The 19,026-nt window shown below is 42.0% G+C and overlaps 1 protein-coding gene across 1 annotated transcript; it reads right to left on the bottom strand.

The window, feature by feature from the left end:
* Positions 1-1,730: 1,730 nt before the first annotated feature.
* Positions 1,731-18,668, bottom strand: PASK (PAS domain containing serine/threonine kinase). Its single transcript, XM_053460424.1, has 18 exons — positions 18,645-18,668; positions 17,715-17,876; positions 17,402-17,574; positions 14,664-14,831; positions 14,221-14,349; positions 13,304-13,438; positions 12,975-13,217; positions 12,142-12,271; positions 10,895-11,006; positions 8,469-9,433; positions 5,713-5,891; positions 4,959-5,126; positions 3,988-4,113; positions 3,543-3,677; positions 2,859-3,058; positions 2,295-2,428; positions 1,955-2,107; positions 1,731-1,861 (listed from the first exon to the last, which is right to left on the bottom strand). Exons 2-18 carry the CDS (start codon positions 17,860-17,862, stop codon positions 1,785-1,787), a joined length of 3,375 nt encoding a protein of 1,124 aa, XP_053316399.1. The 5' UTR covers positions 17,863-17,876; positions 18,645-18,668; the 3' UTR covers positions 1,731-1,784.
* Positions 18,669-19,026: the final 358 nt, after the last annotated feature.

Here is a 19,026-nt window from a genome sequence, read left to right as displayed (position 1 = left end):
CAATATTATCTCATGTTTTAAAAAAAAAGAACAAGACAGAGGATTCAAATGTCATGGAACAAGGTGAGGCTGGACAGAGAGAAGAAGCTCTAAATGCACGGCCAGCATGTTAAATCCACAAAAAGCACGAACCGCACAAAAACTACCTAACGAGGCAGAGTTACACTGTACCATCTAAGGCTGTGTGTGAACCTAATATATAGATATATATTATTTTTTTACTAGCCTTTGAATAACGGAGCTCCCAAGGTCCCACTACTTATGTAGCCGGACAACATCCACTATGGGTGTGTTGGTAATTTACGATGGGTTCCTTTTGTAAAGAGGTAAAAAAATTTACAAAAGGTATCTGTACAAAAATATTTGATTGTCGAAGGAGCTTATATGTGCGGGATTAATCTCACCAATCATGTAACTCATTAGCCTGTCCAGCGGAGCCGATGCAGGGAAGGTTCAGAAGCTGGGGATACATTGTCCTACAGTCTTGCTGCTTAAGAAGTGGTGATGTTTGGATCAAGTAAATCTGTATACTTTGTCTTTCCCTTTCTCTAAAGCCTTATTGTGAGACACAGGCGGCGCGAGGTACAGTAATCCTAGCGGCACATTATGATTGGAAACTCTTGAGGTTAAATCCATGCCTGAGGCTTCGCTCTCACGCTCTCTCATGTCTATTCCAGAGGACCTTTCTGTAATGTTTTTTCAGAATACTCAAATACTGCATACATTAGTTACATTTTCTTTTCTTTTTAACAACTGGTTATTTTAAATATAAACATACTGCAATTTTAAAAAATGGGTTTTTTTCCACTACATAAAGTATATTTCTGTTTTTTAAGAGGAAGATAAAGTTGTTTATCTGTAAGAACAACTTTGACAAGATGATACAAGTTGGACTCTATGGCATGAGATTACCCTGGACAGCAAATACAGGGTTACTAAACTGCATCTTTAAAAACAGGATTCACAGCAACACTTTTGGCTTTGAAATACTAGGTTAAGGTGACAGAATCACTCTGTGTTCCTTTACAGATCTGTTTTGGCTTCCGTAACTAGTTACAGACCCATATAAATCAGTAATAAGGTTGGATTTGGGCTGTTTGCAGAGAAGGTGCGCCTTGAATGTACCGAGTTAACTATACTTTATGCGGTCAGATACATTCGCCCCACTAGCTTACCCTGAATAATGTATAGTTTCACTGGCAAGGTGAATTTCAAAGAAATAGCTCTGCGTTGTATTTGGCATTTGTTAGAAAGCTCACTGAAGTTGGAGAGTTAAAACAACAAAGTCCAACTTTAGTAAATAAACCCCTGTATTAAGAACTAAGTGCTGCAATAACATTTAAATGAAAGAAACCCCTATTTATTAAGTGTTACAACCATTACTAAAGCTAAGACTTTAACCTGCGCATAGGTCACCCGGTGCTGAATGTGACAATATAGTAATACCTTTCCATTAATGGAAACAACAAAACAGAACCACAACAAATTATGCACCATTTAAATGACAGAAGCAAGAATACCAACCTGAAAACCATTTAGTGCAAGAAATAGGGGATTATTCATTCTACCGAGTCATATGGAGATTTCATCTACCTGGCTTCACTATTCATTATGAAGGCCTGATCTCCTTGAGTATCTCCGGCATGAAGAGCTTAAAATCAATATCAAGTGAAATCGTTGAGCCGACATGTTCAATTCACCTAAATAAGTAAGGGCTCATAGACTGTTTATAGAGCCCCTGCTGTTATGGATGTACACGAACGTATCTGATTGTTCTTTAAATGTCACTCTGCCTTATTCTCCACATCCTCGTCCCATTCACCGGTATAGCACACCGGAAGCTGCTCTGATGGGTCTTCATCTGTAAAGGAGCAAAAATGCAAGCAGACAATGAGAAAATCCAAACACTATATCACCCGTGCCACTCAAACCAGTGTAAATAGAGTATTCTCACCCTTCTGGGAGCCCGCTGGTGGGTAAACTTCCTCCCAGGTATACTCTGCTAAGTTTACAGGCTGTGTCACCCATGGATCTCTAAGTAATTCATCCAAACTCATGCGTGTTTCGGGATCCCGTTGAAGAAGACCAGAAATCAGAAATTCCAGTTCTAAGAAGGAATACAAAAAAAAATTAAATTTCTTTAGAGTCAAAGACTAAATAATGTTTTTTCTTCCTCCACAGCATTTATTTTACTATATTATTATTATTATTATTATATTTATTGTCAATGGCATATTTGTGGAAAGGAGGTTCGGGGTGGTGGGCCAAGCAAAAAACAGAGATTAGTCTCTTACCTTGTGAGACAACAAACGGAGGATTCAATTCTGCCTCTAGGATCTCTTCAACTTCACAAAAAGGATTCTCTCCAAAAATCAACGTGTAAAGAGTCACACCGAGAGACCACATCTCCAGCTCTGGGCCTGGGTACCTGGGACACCAAAGAGTAGACATAGTTCTAATTAGCGACAGGGATCATAGGAAAAATAATACTAAAGTCTCTCTATCCTATTTAATAGATTATGAAAGTGATAAATCACGGATAGCGCTTCACAAACCAGGGGTACAAAGCGCTATATGAAGCTTATACAAGGAAAACAATTGAACATAGTCAATAAGGAAAACTAGTTGTGTATAGATGCTGACTGCAATATCCCTGCTAGCCGGATTCAGCACTAAACCCAGTGGAGCTCTAACCATGCTGTAATACCAAGCGAGATCCCCAACATCAGCAAAGGGGACAGATTAGCCTCTTAACCTAATGGTTCCCATAAAAATAAAAAAAAAACTAACGTGCACACAAAAAAAGTTACAAATTGCAAAAACACGTCATTCAGAATATAAAATGACCCAGAACCTACGGATTTCCAAGCAGGACCTCTGGCGCGCAGTATTCGGTAGTTCCGCAAAACGTAGAGAACAGTTTCCCTGGCTGAAGATGAGCAGCCGAGCCAAAGTCAACCAACTTAATGGTGAAGTCTGGAGAAATGATAATGTTTTCATCCTTAATGTCACGGTGCAGAATATTCTTACTGTGAAGATAACCCACTGCTGACACCAACTGAATGGAAAAAAAACAGAAATACAAATTCATAAAACAACATCTTCATACATTATTTTGAGTCAATACAGCACTTTTGCGCATGGATTCCGAATCCAGGATACCAACAAAACAGTTACTTCTATCCCAATTAAAGAGATATTGGAGGTTATAAGTCACCGTATCAATAGCTAATGGATATGTCCTTGTAGACCATCTGCTACACATACCGTAAGCAGCAGTAATATTAGTAAGGCCAGAGTAAGAGTACTCCATCATATACATATAAAGATGTCATGTAATGATATATTACCTTGCTGATCAGGACTCCTTAAACCTCTCAAACCAAGTCCCATAATTATCTGTATTCTAGCTCGGTGAGGGTAACACTCATTTAGCACATTCACTTGGAGAAGGGCATTTTGGTTGCCTTGTCTCCTACAGTCTTTTTCAGGGATTCAACATTGCAGTACAAAATGTGCAAAGTACACCGTGCATGATTCACCTGTCGAAAGATATAACTAGCGAGCGGTTCGTCCAAATTGGGCTGGTTATCTATGAAGTCAAACAGGTCCAGAGCATCCCCGTGGAGCTCCATCACTAGCTGAAAGAACATGGTATTCTCGTAGACGTTCAGAACCTGCAGATAAGACAAGAGTAACGACGCAGCGTAATGTACAATACCAAAATCACAACTCTGTATTCTAAAAAAGTGGAAGAAGAAGAATTTGCTTCCACATTCTGCTGATATCTTTTCTAGCTGAAAAGGGACAGCTTTAAACCTCTCATGGTGTGCAGTGAAAATTAGTTGTCTTCCTTTATTGGCGATAACTTTACCACTTATTATCTAAATGTAATACCACATTAATCTAGTAAAACTGTGAAGGCTTTATTCTACAAGTAAGTACAATAAAAAAAAAGTCTATTATTCTCTTAACAGACTCACTCACCTCAATAATATTAGGATGTTGTAACCTGGACAAGATAGCAATTTCCCGAGTGACCCTCCCTAATTCAGGATCCTGTACCCAGCAGTCATCCAGAACTCTATCTTTGCGGATAAACTTCACAACCACCTAATGAAAAAAAAGAAATATATATGAGAGACAAAAAAATAATTATGTTTTTCAATGCATCTTACTCAGTAAAATAAAAAACTGACATCGCTCCTTCAAAGCATGCGACAGCATGTAAAATACAACTGGCATCTCTGCTGTAATGTGATTATATAGTATGTTAATAATGTATGTTAATGTATGTGAGATTTTTGACAGATATTATGACTTTTTGAATTAGACATAGAAACAGAATTTGACGGCAGAGAAGAACTGCGTGCCCCATCTTGTCTTCCCATTTATTCTGATGCAAGACTGGGGTCTCGGTCTGGCCTTGATCTCGTCTTAGATTCAGGTTTATGCCGATCCCATGCATGTTCCCTCAATGTATCAGCCTCTACTATTTCTGACAGGCGGTCATTCCATTTACCTACCACTCTCCGAGGAAAGAATAAATTCCTTACAGTACATCTGAACCTCAAACGGTCTAGTTTTAGACCATGTCCTCTTGTTCTAGCATTTCTCCTACATTGAGATTAACTTCCCTCCTGTACTTTGTTAAATCCCTTTAAGTATTTCAATGTTTCTCTCACATCTCTTCTTTCTCTCCTTTCCTTAGTCTTTCCTAATACTTTCTATCCAGCAAACCATTCACCATTTTGGTAGCCATCCTCTGAACGCTCTTTAAAATGTCACTTCTCCCTTCTGGAGATGGGGTCACCAGGACTGTACACAATACTCTGAGGTCTGACCAGAGATCTGGCAGAACAATCTCTTCCTGTTACTAATGCCTCTCGCTATACAGCCCTGCACCCTGTTTGACAAGACGTAAAAGGAACGTGCTACAACGTGCAGTTTGCACCAACCTCTGTAGCATCATCCCTGCATCGCGCCGACCACACAAACCCAAAGGCTCCCTTGCCAAGAGGGGAGACGGTGTGGTATTCCAAGGCATACTGGCCATCGCAGGCACCTTGTGCATACAAATCCTGTAGCTCTGTACAGTATCCTTCACCTGCAGTGCTACGAATCAGCTACAAAACAAAACGAGAATTAGCATTTTTCAAACAGCATTACCTAAAACGTTTAGTGTTTTAAAGGGGTAGACATGGTTGTTTTTGTGCTTATCTTAACCTAGGGCCCAGCATAGCTTAGTTTTTTTACAATTAAACAAAGATTCGTATTTGAGACGCTTTCATCTGGCCATTTTGAAGCTTTGAAAGGGCCAGCAGAGAACCTCCATGTCGCTTATACATTTACATGATGGTAGTGCAAAGGGAGCACATACTGCCTCCCATCTGCTTCGTGCCCTGGCTGTTATTGCGCAATGTTAGGCAGCCTGTGCTGTACCAGGACCACCGATTCTTCCAATGGCTCCGGCTTGTCAGGGGAAGGAGTGTTGGGGGACTGTGGGTGTTTTTTTTATGTAGGAAATTGCTGTTGATTTGCAAGGTTTTTTTTAGTATTAAAAAAAATGTGATGTTAAGTTGACGCGCCCTACGTCAACCTTACTTTTAGTTTGATGAATCTATTTTAGGACGGAACCGAGGAAGTTTAAGCTATTACTGAACTAATATTTACCGAGTCAGTACAGAAAGAAAGATTGCTGTGTATACAAACCTCTCCCAAACTGCGTTCAGACTGTTCCAGGAGGGAGTGAGAAGAATCTGCCAGGCTGGACAGCAGCAGACGGGTCCTGGCCACGGCCTCTTTCTGGCTCTGCAGCAGATCTTTAAACACCCAGACGTGGAACACGGGGACGCCGTCAACGGACACGCGCTGCACCTGGAACTGAACGGCTGGAGAAAAGCACAAGAACTTAGTCCGGTCCACCTTCTGAACAGAACCCGAGCGGCAATGACAGAGAGGATGGCCGCTCTGCTTTACCGTTTCCTATACTAGATCATTATTTAGCGCAAAGGAAATCACAGACCAGAACTTCTGCTGAATAAGAAACATTCATAGTCTGAAAATCTTTTCAAATATTTACACAAGGCTTCAAATTTATAGCTCAGGAGCTGACAGTCTCTGAGACAGAAACTAGATCTGTTCTTTGAGCGCCTTAGCAGTTCTTTACCTTTAGCTTATATTAATCCACCTTAAAGTTGTTTTGAGAGCCGTGAACATTATTCACACCAACAATAACCGAGCCGTTATTCTGAGATTTTTTACTATTTCTTTAAAAAAAAAAAAAAAACAAGTTACCCCATAGTTATATTTCAGGTGTTAAATAGAAATTATTACTATATCTTTACTGCCTTTAGATTGTAAGATTTAAACAGGAGGGTCAATGACAGCCATCTTTAGAAGTAGTCATTCAGAGGTTAGTAAATAGCCTAGCAGGGCATCTAACTAGAGCGATCGCTTATTCAGCTGTGATAAATACATCTCTTCTGCGCGTTCACCAAAGATAAGCTGTATAATTTATTTGTTTAAATGGCAATATGGCTTGGAGAGAACATTCCCCCCCTAAGGTTAAAATCAACAGTAATTATTTCATTTTTAGTTCACAGTAAATAACTGTTCATTTCCAGAGAAGGTCACATTAACAAGCAGCAAACGTGGCCAAGGTCTGGGAGCTAAATGAGTCATTGGCTGTCAGAAGTGTATTTGGCAGTAACGTATTCCGCAGCCTGGATGCCCATCTGTTCCATCCAGCCCCGAGCCGGTACTGCTATAGATCCCGACGTGGAGTAAGTCAGGATGTTTATTGCCTAATGAGCATTTGTGAGAACCCTCAGGATTTGACCCAGAATCTCAAGGTGAACAGCCACGTTCTCCGGGTCACACAATCCGGAGCGGACTCGTTCCTATTCTATACGGCTGTGATCGTATCCAAGACTCCCAACTTGGTACCTCTGCTGCCAGTATGTTATGGTTGATATCCCTGCTTGAATGCAGGTGATTCATACAAGTGCATCAAGGCTTCCGTGAGGACCAGTATTAGATCCATTGGGTTAACACAATTGACTACATAGAATCTTCACGACGGGCTATTAAAGAGTCTCGGGGCCAGCTTATTACCTGGGTATGCTAATGAATAGTGTGTATCGCTTTGGGTAAGCATATACTGTAGCGCTAGGCCTAGAGAATGACAGAGATCTGTTATCATAAACACAGGAAACTTTTAGAGTAATCAAAGATGTGCCTAAGCGCCATTATTAATTCACCCTATATAAACAAATCTCTATATTAAACATAACTGCAGTGAACACGGCACCTTTTGTATATATTTCACAGTCTAGCACCAGATATGAATGAGAATAATAATGCGGATCTTAGCAGATGACTGCTCCCATGGTATACTCGGTATAAAGTCGGTGACGGATCAGCACCGCCGTTATACGAAGTCACGATGACAAGTCGGTTATCTGGATAGGTGTCTGTTTCAGATACGGCGGGTCGATGTCCATACAGCAGAAGCCTTGCCGTCTTGATAGTACCAGCTGTATGAGTTAATGCAGGAGGACAAAACAAAACCGCGAAAGCCAATCCTAAATATAAACTAAAGCTTGTTCACGCTACGAACATTTAAATATACGAGGGTGCTGTATACCTACTAAAAATACGCACTAAGTGCATGCGCAATGCTGTACGTGGCTGTGTGTTTTCAGCCTTGCATTAACAAGAAATGTGCATGGGGGGGCGGGGTTGGGACAGAGATCTGGTAAAAATTATAGAAGATCTCAAAAGCTTGCAATCCCATTAGCCCATAATCGGTTCATTTTCTATCCGTGGCTAACCCGGGACAATCCTTTACCTCGTGTGTGTAAAAAAATAAAACCGAGATGAATATGTTATCGATCATAACAAGGATAAGTAGAACTTCTAGTTTAGGAAAGTTTGCAATAATGACCTTGTTCAACAGCAGTCATACTTTTGGTATACTTTAGCGGATCGGCATAAATTATATTAAAAAGCATCTGCCTATTGATTAATTGAGATTAATCAGCATGTGGAAAGACTGTCACAATTAGGGAACATAGTCAGCTGGACTAAACTTCAAGCCGTAAAGAGATCGACCAACAATACCCTAACGTTCTTCATACTTACCCAGAGTCTAATATTTCATCTAGATCTAACAGATTTTATATGTGGTTTCTAAAATGATACCCATCAACATCAAATTTGCAATTATGTTTTAAACTCTAATATAAGACTCCTTCCTGGAATGGAAAATATCATACATATATAGAGATAGATAGAAAAGCAAATAGAATAGAGAATAATGGAATTCTATTTGATCTTGTAAAAATGTGAATGCTATATGATAAAAAAAAAATAATAATAAAATGTGTAATGAGGAAGAAAGGTGTGTCAAAGAGACATTTAAAAGGAGGAAAATAACTGTGTAAGACAATGCAATGTATGCTTACACAGCCTGGAGCCGTCCTTGTGATAGCAGCAGCCGGAGTACTTTCCTTCTCGGACTTCATCATTCATCGAGGGGACTCGGAGCTCCATAGTATGAGCGCGGCGTGATGCAGAACAATCCAAGTCTGAAGAAAGGTCACCTCCATTCTTTATAGGAGTAGACGTCACACAGGAAAAGACTTGCTCTGGAGGCCTCTCTACCTCTTCCTCGGCCCCAGACGGGCCACTGCCCTCCACATCCACGCCAATTGGATTGAGGTGTAACTCCAGCTCCGTACCTGGGCAAGTGTGAGTGGACCGTGGGCTCAGAGGTCTGTTATTAGCAAATGTGAGATTTGTGGCGGTGGTCCCAGGTACAATTAAACAGGATACAGCGCTCTGTTCATGTGACGAAGGATCCGATGCTGCGTTTGGAGGCGAGCTAATAGGTTGGGGCGTGTAAGAACCATTTAATCTTTCAGAAGTTTCTTCATCAGATGTAGCATTGCTGGGATCGGGGGCAGTTGGGTCTGCAGTAAAATCATTGTTTGCAGGCATCATTGCTGGACGGTTTGGCAAAGGTTCGACCTGAGTTGTGACAGGAGGAAGGTCATTTAAGGACGAAGGAAGGTGTATTTTGTTGAGATCAGAAGTCTGCGAAGAGGTTGAAGCTGCAGAGGAGTTGCATTGGTCTCCCGCAGGAGAAGCCGAGGGAGAACGGACAGACTGATTCATACGAGGCGCCTCCTCATTCTCCCGACATCCGGTTAAAGCCATGCTTCTAAAGCAGTGGGTGAGCGGAGTTAAATCCGACTCGGTGTCCGTTCTAGGTAGAAGGGCATGCATTGAGCATTTCCCCGGTCCAAAGCCACCCTCCCACGGCTCATCTTCTGTAGGGGTCCCAAGGGAGAGGCAGCATGCATGCGCAGCCGAGGTGTGATAGTCTGCAGGGTATGAAGAAGCAGTTTTCTGCAGGCTTACAGGAGTCCTAAACAAAATCAAAAAAACAATTAACATGGAAAAAGCTACTCAACAATACAGCAATGGTCAACAGGAGAACGGTCTTCACAGCTCTTAAAGTCAATTAAGATAACCTATAGCGTTTACTTTTGTTTTGTGATCGGTGTAAATGTTTCAGATGTGTGGTTTAACGGCAAGGGGCTATTTCATGGAAGCTGTGGCAAAAAAAGTAAAAGAGCTGGGAATTGTTTCTTTCCTGTCTCTATGTTACATTCCCTTCTTCTTCCCCCACCATAAGCAAGACCGTTAAAACAAATCTGCTCCCTCCAAAGAAAAAAAAGTTTTTGGAGAAAGAGGCGAGGAATAGTTTAATGGAGAAGAATAATCATCAAACTTTAAGATGTTGAGATGGCGCCTCACAAGTTATACACACTCCTATCTGATTTAATCCTTTCCTGCTAATAATAATAATAATAATTCATCATTCCGCAGTCGGCTACATTAATAATTTACAATTTCACTGCATTGTGCTTTTAAAATCCTGCAATGCCATCACGCTAATAGTAATGCATAGAGATAAATATTTAACAGCATAAGAAGCTACAAAGCGAAGCGAGGGTTTGCGAGCATTGAGCCCGGATAAAACATCTTACAATAAGGCACTCTACACCAGCAGTGGAACATCAAAGCATCTCTTTAAATTCATTAAAACACCAATAACATCATTTCAGCAAAATGTTAATGAAAGGATATAGCAAATACCTTTTTTTCTCATTATTCTTTATGCTGGTATTCACAACACTATATACAAAGTTCAATAGTATCTTCACAAAATAAAGGAGAGTCTGCAATAGGCTGGTTTAGAATACAGCAAAATAAGACCACAGCCAACCTCCTCAATATACTGTAGGTTTATTTTGCTGTATATTTCTTGCATCAAATGTAGGAATAGTAAGATCCCAATGTGATAGCAACCAGAAACTAACTAAAAATGACAAAAGAAAATCTACGCAAATCACAAAGCAAAGTTGTTAAAAGTGGTTTAAAAAAAAAAAAAATAAAAAAAAAATGGGTTTAATGGAAATAAATTGCCTTTTAGTACTACATGGACTTCATTACCTAAAAAAAACAGCCTTAAGAAATGATCTAATGTGCTAGAAAACTCCATGAAAAGTATTTTAAAAAGAGAGCGTGATTAATTACTCATTTGAAACTCTGGATCTGCGAACCCGAGGAAGAAAAGCACATGTTGATGTTTTTTTTTAGAAGACGTTTGAATCGCTTGCCAAAGAAACAGCAGATTCTATTTTCCCAGAACAGAAACAAAGGTTGAAAGATTGTGCATTAACTTAATTAAGGGGCGCTTGCTTGTTGGCAATAAGCTTTTGCGCACCCGCTTCTGTATATCTCATCTGTGTATCGTATATTTATTAGCCTTCTGCGCTTTTTACATGTGTAACCAATTGCTACGAGTGAAATATGTTAGTACCGTGTAGATGGAGTTGGCGGAGTCAGTATAAGATGGTAACCGGCGTGCGGGAAATCATCCGCAGCACCCAGCAGATCCTGGAACGCATCTATATGGAAAGGTTTCTTTGTAGCTGTCAACAAAAGAAAATTCAGCAATATGACTTGACAGGTAGATCGATGAATAAATTGCATCATTAAATTAAACAGTAAGAGCATATAGTCACACAGATAATGGGATTAGACAAAAACATATTCAGGTCATCCTTTCCTAAATGCCCTTTTGTATGAAAAGTACAAAACATTTTCTCAAGGGTTGTCTCATTTCAACAGTCACATCCTATATAACCCAAGAAATCTACCCAAACTATGCAGATCCAGGTCAGGTTTTTTGGGAGGAAAAGATCCCCAGGGTTGGTCTATTAAAATACAAAGCTTAGTTTGTCATATAAAGTTTTTAGCTGAAGCAACACTAAATATAACAGTTTAGAGAATAAACCCGACTTAATCCACACTTTGGGGTGGTTTCATCAACTTCAAGTCTGGGTCTCCAGCCTGGAAATATATATCTGATGACATAGATAAGTCAGGGACGTGGTAACCGGGGACAGTATGAAAGATCGCCATTCCTGGCAACCACTTCCCCACCCAAGATAATTAATGTGGATTTCAATTGATGCATCCCTTTCTAACATATGACATGTTTGATTTGGTTCCTAACTTACACCTATATTTGGCCGTTAGTGTAATATGTCAATAAATAAATACCAATATGTAATAATAATGCACCCACAAGGTGTAGTAAAAGAGCCTTTCATCATATTACACTATGATGGGTTCCTGTTTTATTTGAGTGGCTTTAGTGATCCTGCGCCACCCTGATTGTGTATCTGCTTGGAAATTTTCAGCATAGCGGAGAGCGCTATAGAAGGCAGCATTTTATGTATAGCAAGTATTATTGATTTATTGGTGGATACACAGCCTACTGTTTTTATTCATCTTGGTTTATAAATAACCATTCATAAAACAATCACCATTCTGTCACTAGGCACCACTACAAAATGTACAAAAACGGACAGTCGTGTGCATTAAAGTGCATACGATGGCTGGAGTGTCCCTTTAATCAAACAGATCAATCAAACAGAAATGACAAATATTCCTTCCAAATACAAATTACAAACATTGATAGCGGCAATTATCAATCACTCCTACAGAACAGGACAAAAGTGACACATCGAGAAACACACAGAACCACATGCGAACATTTACCATCGCTTAAGGTGAGGTCATGTGATCTGGCCCTGGGTAAGGGTTCTTTTGGAGGGGTCAATAGTGGCGAATGCTCCCTTCCTATACTCTGCATGTAGTGATAAAATCCAGGAATCAGGAAAGTGATGCTCTGTTAAAGAAAGACAGATTCATATTTCAAATTACTTCATCAAGCCAGAGAATAGTTTTCTATCTGTGATCTTGAATTAAAAAAAAGCAGCTGAGACAGGTGTCAAAGTTTTTACAACACAAGCAATACTTTCCCCATCCAACCAGTATTTTGTCTGCTTGCAGAGAGGTGTACCGTACGGCATTACGCTCTGATCGCGGACAAGCCTCTACATGCGGCTGTCCTATTCTAAAGTGATCCGCATCAGTATAGCAATGTTTTATTTGAAATATATATATATATATATTATGAAATATAGGTCTGTGCAAGATGATTTTCCAGGGAATAAAGGTTTTAAAATCTGTAACAGAATAAGCTGTGCAATGCTTTAGTTGTATAGTTACATAGAACACATTCAAGGAAGCGCGTGACATCCAGCACATAAAGTGTATTTAAAACATGCCCTGTAAGCGAAGTTTATCCAATTCTATTTTAATTACACAGCCCCAGCAGATTCCGTAACACCATTACAATAGGGAAGAGTGACAATTAACAATATACAAAATTGACAATAACATTAACACTCACTGGTACAGAAGAAGGAGAGGGCCTTGCTTATTATTTAATGTTTGCATGATTCAGAAGCCAAGCATGCATTTAGTATGCAGTATGATACGCTTTAAGACGGATGGGAGAGATTATATTTTGAAATGGTTATACTCACTTTGCTTAAAAGCTGCGCTCTGTCGTATCCAAACAGGGTGGTAGAAAAACTACCGTTTATTCCTCGGATAGATCCATCTGAATGCAGTGTGATTACGCCGCTGATAGAAGACAGGACACAGAGGCTGGCATGGTATTCTTCTACCCTGCGTGTGCCTTCTAAGCCACCCTCTGCCAAAGTCAAGCTAAGTGGGAAAGTGGCTCCATCTCTTGTCATGCCCACTACTCTCTGCTGCCTCATGCTCTGAAACGGCACAAACCAGAGTTAAATGAAGATAATGTATTTAAAAAGGTCACTATTGTTTCACTGAGTAACAAACACCATAGTACCTGCGGCATCTTTTTTCCGGGGAGTGGAATCTGAATGGAAGGCAATAAATCTGTTACATGATGTCCTACAACTTCTTCGGGATCCATGTATCCATACAGCCGTGCACACGTGGGATCACAAGACAAAATTCTTCCCTGCAAGACAAAGCCTCACGGGATCATTTCAGACCTTTGCAGAAGATACCATATCATCAAACGCAGATTCCAGAAACATAGAACCGATGATTATACCTTTTATGCTGGGTTTCTTTGTGCCATTGTGGAGTACAAAGTACTCTTGTTACTCTACAGTAACAACAACGTTTAAACATAAAAGATGGTGGGAGCTGATTGGCATACAAAATGGTTAATATGTAATCTTTCCAACTGCTGTGTCTTTTGGCTTGTATTGAATTGGAGAAACATGGTGCATAGAGGATAAATAAGGTATTATGAGACCACCTAATGTATTCATCCCTGTTGGAGTCTGGTTGAAGTTTCTTTACTTGCTTCTTACTGCACCTCCTATTTATTTTTATTTTAGTGTAAACGGTAAAGCACTAAATACAAACATAACATAATTGCGGAAGGGTTTTCTAACGATCAATTTAAACTTAAAATTGGATTAGCGAACACAACGTGCCATTGGAACACAGGAGTGATAAATGACCTCTGTACGCCCATGAATATATTTCCAGCTACAATAGTCATTTACAACATTAACAACATCTGCACTGGGTTTCTGATCCATTTTAATGGACAAAATTTGCTTTTCTGTCAAAAACAAGCAAGGAGATTTCTAAATGAACCCAAATGGTAGTGTGTTGTGTATTATATATATATAATCATTACCGCACATACTCACATAACCATTGTACCAAAAGAAATGAAACGATGGGAAAGTTTAAGACAGACATAGTAAACATGTCGATACTCACATCCTGTTGGAAGGATAGCGTTGTTGCGATTCTCTGGACTTTCTCAAGAAACAGCAGACACTGCTTTTTAAATCTACGGATCCACATGCGCAACATTGTTATCTCTCCTCCGCGGCACACAGCTTCAACCTGAGCACAACGATAGAATGAGCTTCGACCGGCTAAGCATTCTGAATTGGCCCACCGTACCAAGACATAAACCCATAGCACATTCTCCCGTCTATTTTCTCATCAGTTTAATACTTAAATCCCAGATGCACCTGCCTGTAATTCTTTCCCCGTTTTACTATGTACATTGAACTGAATCATAATGTGCATGAACCATGGTGAATAACTTTGTATGTTTGTTTGAAAATGCAAATAAAAATAACCTGAAAAAATTCACAAGCGGCAAAGACAAAGCCGTGAAGGCATTTAGCGATTAAACGACTCTCCCTACTCACCACTTCACCGGGTGTATGCAAAAGTCTGTCCGTCTCCGCCAGCTCCTCTTCCAGCTCTTCACAAATTCTATGGCTGGAAGTGGGGATTAATGCAGACAGACTCATCCCGATCAGCTCAGGACTGCTGTAACCAAAGAGGCTGCCGGCTTTGTCATTTGCCATTAAAATCTGCAAAAACCCAGTTGAAAACGCTATTATTTTGGTTTCCAGTCCCCTTAATTTCTGCATGGATTGGCCTTCATTTATTATTTTTGTCCAACCGGACAAACTTCCTGTAATAGCAATTTTCAAATAAAAAACACTTAAGTTACTTGAAGAAATACGATCTAAAGCTACACAGAAAAGATGATTACTGTCACACTGTGACATAGTGTGAAACAAACAGTGTATATAATAGTGTATATAGGACACCGTGTTGAATGTAAGCGCATTTCCATTATAAACAGCTATATTATAGAAACATAGAAAGGGATGGCAGATAAGAACCATTTGGTCCATCTAGTCAGCAGGTAACTTAATTTTTTTGCATGCAAACATATGGAAACATTCTGATTATGGTAGTCAGAGCAATGAAGTGGTACGGAGAACACAGAGTACACATCAGGGGTTCCAACTCTATCCTCAGGTACAGCCAGCAGTCAGCATTGGGAATAGAGCTGAAACAACGAATCGATAAAAATCGATAATAATCGATAACGGAAATCATCGATAACGATTTCCGTTATCGATTAATCGAGTGATCGATTCGTCGTTGGAGCACTAGGCTCCTTTTACTTACCTCCGCCAGCGTTCCCCGCTTCTGCTCCACGCTCTGCAGTCTCCGCCTTCTTCAAGCTACGTGACGACGGATGTGACGCGCGTCTACTATCAAGTTGGAAGTGGAACAAGTTCGTAGCGGAGGTAAGTACTCTTTATGTCTATTGTCTGTGCGAATGTTTATGTGCGAGACTGGGTGCGCGGCAGAGTGTGTGTGTGTGTGTGTGTGTGTGTGTGTGTGTGTGTGTGTGTGTGCGTGCGTGCGTGCGTGCGGCAGAGTGTGTGTGTGGGTGCGCGGCAGAGTGAGTGGGGGGGTGCGCTGCACAGTGAGTGGGGGGGTGCGCTGCACAGTGGGGGGGGTGCGCTGCACAGTGGGGGGGGGTGCGCTGCACAGTGGGGGGGGGTGCGCTGCACAGTGGGGGGTCCGCGGCACAGGGGGTGGGGGGTCCGCGGCACAGGGGGTGGGGGGTCCGCGGCACAGGGGGTGGGGGGTCCGGGGATGCAGGGCAGGATGTGAGTGCAGGGCAGAGTGGGGCCAGGAGACTGGATGCAGGTCAGAGTGGGGGTGGGAGGGCAGGGTGGCAGACTGGGTGCAGAGCAGAGTGGGGGTTGGGATGCAGGGCAGGGTGTGAGACTGGGTGCAGAGTAGAGTGGGGGTGGGGGGGCAGGGCAGGGTGTGAGACTGGGTGCAGAGCAGAGTGGGGATGCAGGGCAGGCTGTGAGACTGGGTGCAGGGCAGGCTGTGAGACTGGGTGCAGGGCAGGCTGTGAGACTGGGTGCAGGGCAGGGCAGGGTGTGAGACTGGGTGCAGGGCAGGGTGTGAGACTGGGTGCAGGGCAGAGTGGGGATGCAGGGCAGGCTGTGAGACTGGGTGCAGGGGCACAATGCAAAATTCTTTTAAATAAACGAAAAATTTGCATATTGTTTTTTTTATCCGATTAATCGATTAATCGAAAAAATAATCGGCCGATTAATCGATTATTAAAATAATCGTTAGTTGCAGCCCTAATTGGGAATACCTTTGGTTTTTTGTTTTTTTTAGGAATGCATGTTTAAAGACGCTCTAAGACAATATTTTTCATACCCCAGGGCTCGACAAATCCCAGGCGCCAGGTCGCCATGGCGACTCAGAATTTTGTCCTGGCGCCTAGGAGTTTGTCAGCCTGGGCAGACAGCACAGCCACTCCGAGCCCGCCCCCGAGTGTGGGGACCTGACACAACATCCCCCTGCTGCCTGATCGCTCCATGAGAGCGACAGGGCAGCGTTAACCCCTTCAATGCCGCGATCGCGGCATTTAGGGGTTAATTCCCGTTTTTCAAGGGGCTCTGCTGCTGGTGGTCTGCCTGGAAGTCCAGGCAGACCAGCAACAGCAAAAACGAGCCCCCACAAGCCCTTTGATGACTCCTGTAGGCATGGAAGCCTACAGCAGTCATCAGAGACTCCCCCCTGCAATGGCTGGTCTATAGACCAGCAATTGCTTCCCAGCTGCCAGAGGCAGCTTCAGTGACAGGGGGAGAGGGTTCTTCGGTCTCCACATGAGTGTGGAGAGCAGCCCCAACACCCCCCTGCTGCCTGATCGCTCCATGAGAGCGACAGTGCAGCGTTAACCCCTTCAATTCCACAATTGTTTATAACACATTCGTGGCATTGCAGGGGATAACATTTGTCCCCACAAGCTTGTGGGGACTAAATATCTGTCAATGCTGTGCTCCAATGGAACATCAGCATTGAAAGTCTTAAAATAAAAATATATATATCAAAAAAAATTATTTAAAAAAAAAACGCCAAAAAACAGCACTGACCTGAAAGTCCAGGGTGCTTCCAGGTCAAATGCTGTGAGTTTAGTAAGTGGGCTGATGATGATCAGATCACTCCTGACCAACTGTTAGTTTAAAAAAAATCCTGGCTCCTAACTTTTTTAGCTGGCGCCTAGATTCACAACAAATTTGTCAAGCCCTGTCATACCCAGGCTTATTCTCACCTGGGTAGTCTTGGTGCTGACCGTCAGAACCGCTCTGTCAGACGTACGCATACTCAAGAAAAGGGACTGGGGGGTGTCATCTGGGGTGGGAAGGCCGCTAGTAGAACCCACCGGGGATCTGAGCAGCATGTGGCTGGTAGATGAAGACAAACTGTAAGAGCTCCAGTCATTGCCTAAAAATGTATAACAGACAGATCAGAAACATACAATGTACAGACATGATCTCTACAACAAACTGGCTAAAATCCAAGCTTTAAACGCGCAGCCCCGCTGTATTTCTACGTGCAGTCCCTGGCCGGCGTAGAACCGTTACCAATCAGGCTGGCTGTGTTCCAGCTGCTTCCGTCTCTTCCTCCACGATGCCTCCTTCTTGGGCTGGGAATCTGAGGAAAAGATTTGCTCAGCGTGGAAAGCATATGCAACGGGCAACTGGTTGACTGCGGGAGAACGGACGCTGCCATATTGATGTTCTGCCCTAAATACGAAAACAAAAACAAGTTTCTGTAACAATATTACATTCACAACCGCCGAAAGCATCCGGATCACACGAACACAATATACAAACCTACCCTCTATTGGTCTGATCAAAACCACAACTTAATAAGGAAGCTTTTTTGGTTTCCATGGCAACGATCTATCAGTGCCTGCTTTGTACCAAGGGGAAATTAAGTGTTCCCAACAAAAATGATGAATGAGAGAAAGCATGATTAAATCGTTATTTCTGGGAAGTCCTAGAAGGTATGTCAGTCAGTTGTGTTTAATATGTTACCATTAGCAGATGTGGAGAAACATTTAAAAGAATCACTAGGTGTTTATATTGCAAATTGGCAATGTCTGTGCTATACCCTTCACCAGTCTCTAGCTGTGTCCCTTTCCATACGTACTGTCTTTATGGTAAATATTGGTAATTCTAGGGGCATATACCCGGTACAGCTCTACTGCATGACGTCACTCCTCACAACAACGTTCGCGTGTAAGTCACAACTCTAATATATACATTAAGCAAATCACGCAGTAGTACAGAGTTCATCAACACGTCCCAGGTGCACAGCCAGCTTCTAGTCACACATGCGTCAATCTCTCACACGGTGCACAAAGAGCTGTCAGTGTACCGTTCCTGACAAACGACCGCCGCTGCAGCCGCCATTAAACACTGTATTTATCGCCTCCCGACATTATGTACAAGGCGGCCAGAACTCCGTCACAGACCCCGTAAGTGCCCCTTAACACCCCCAGATCATACCTCTTATCTCATCCCTGGCAGCTCTTGTATACAGATAGGCGGAAAAGGCGGGACTAAGAGGTTTGAACATATTATCCAATCAGGCACTTTGAGCCATGTGACCGCACTTGTTGCAGCCAATCACCGGAAGGAATGTGTTGCTAGGACTTACCATGCCTCCCTAAATTGAAAAAAAGAGCGGGTCAGTCGTTGCTATGGACGCCGTTAACAGATGCTATGGACAAACCCTCTGCCCGTGTGGGAGTTCTAAGTACATATAGCGCGCCAGGTGAATTATCTGAACATTGGTTTAATTCTGGAGATAATTCTAGACATGGCTGCTCCCTGCATCTCCAATGCTCCTTGTTATTTGTGATTCTGTTTGTTAATTTCCAACATTAAA

Source organism: Spea bombifrons, chromosome 3 (assembly GCF_027358695.1).
Source record: "Spea bombifrons isolate aSpeBom1 chromosome 3, aSpeBom1.2.pri, whole genome shotgun sequence".
Classification (NCBI taxonomy): Eukaryota; Metazoa; Chordata; class Amphibia; order Anura; family Pelobatidae; genus Spea; species Spea bombifrons.
Note: the sequence above shows the minus strand (reverse complement) of the source record. Positions and strands in the feature narration are given on the sequence as shown.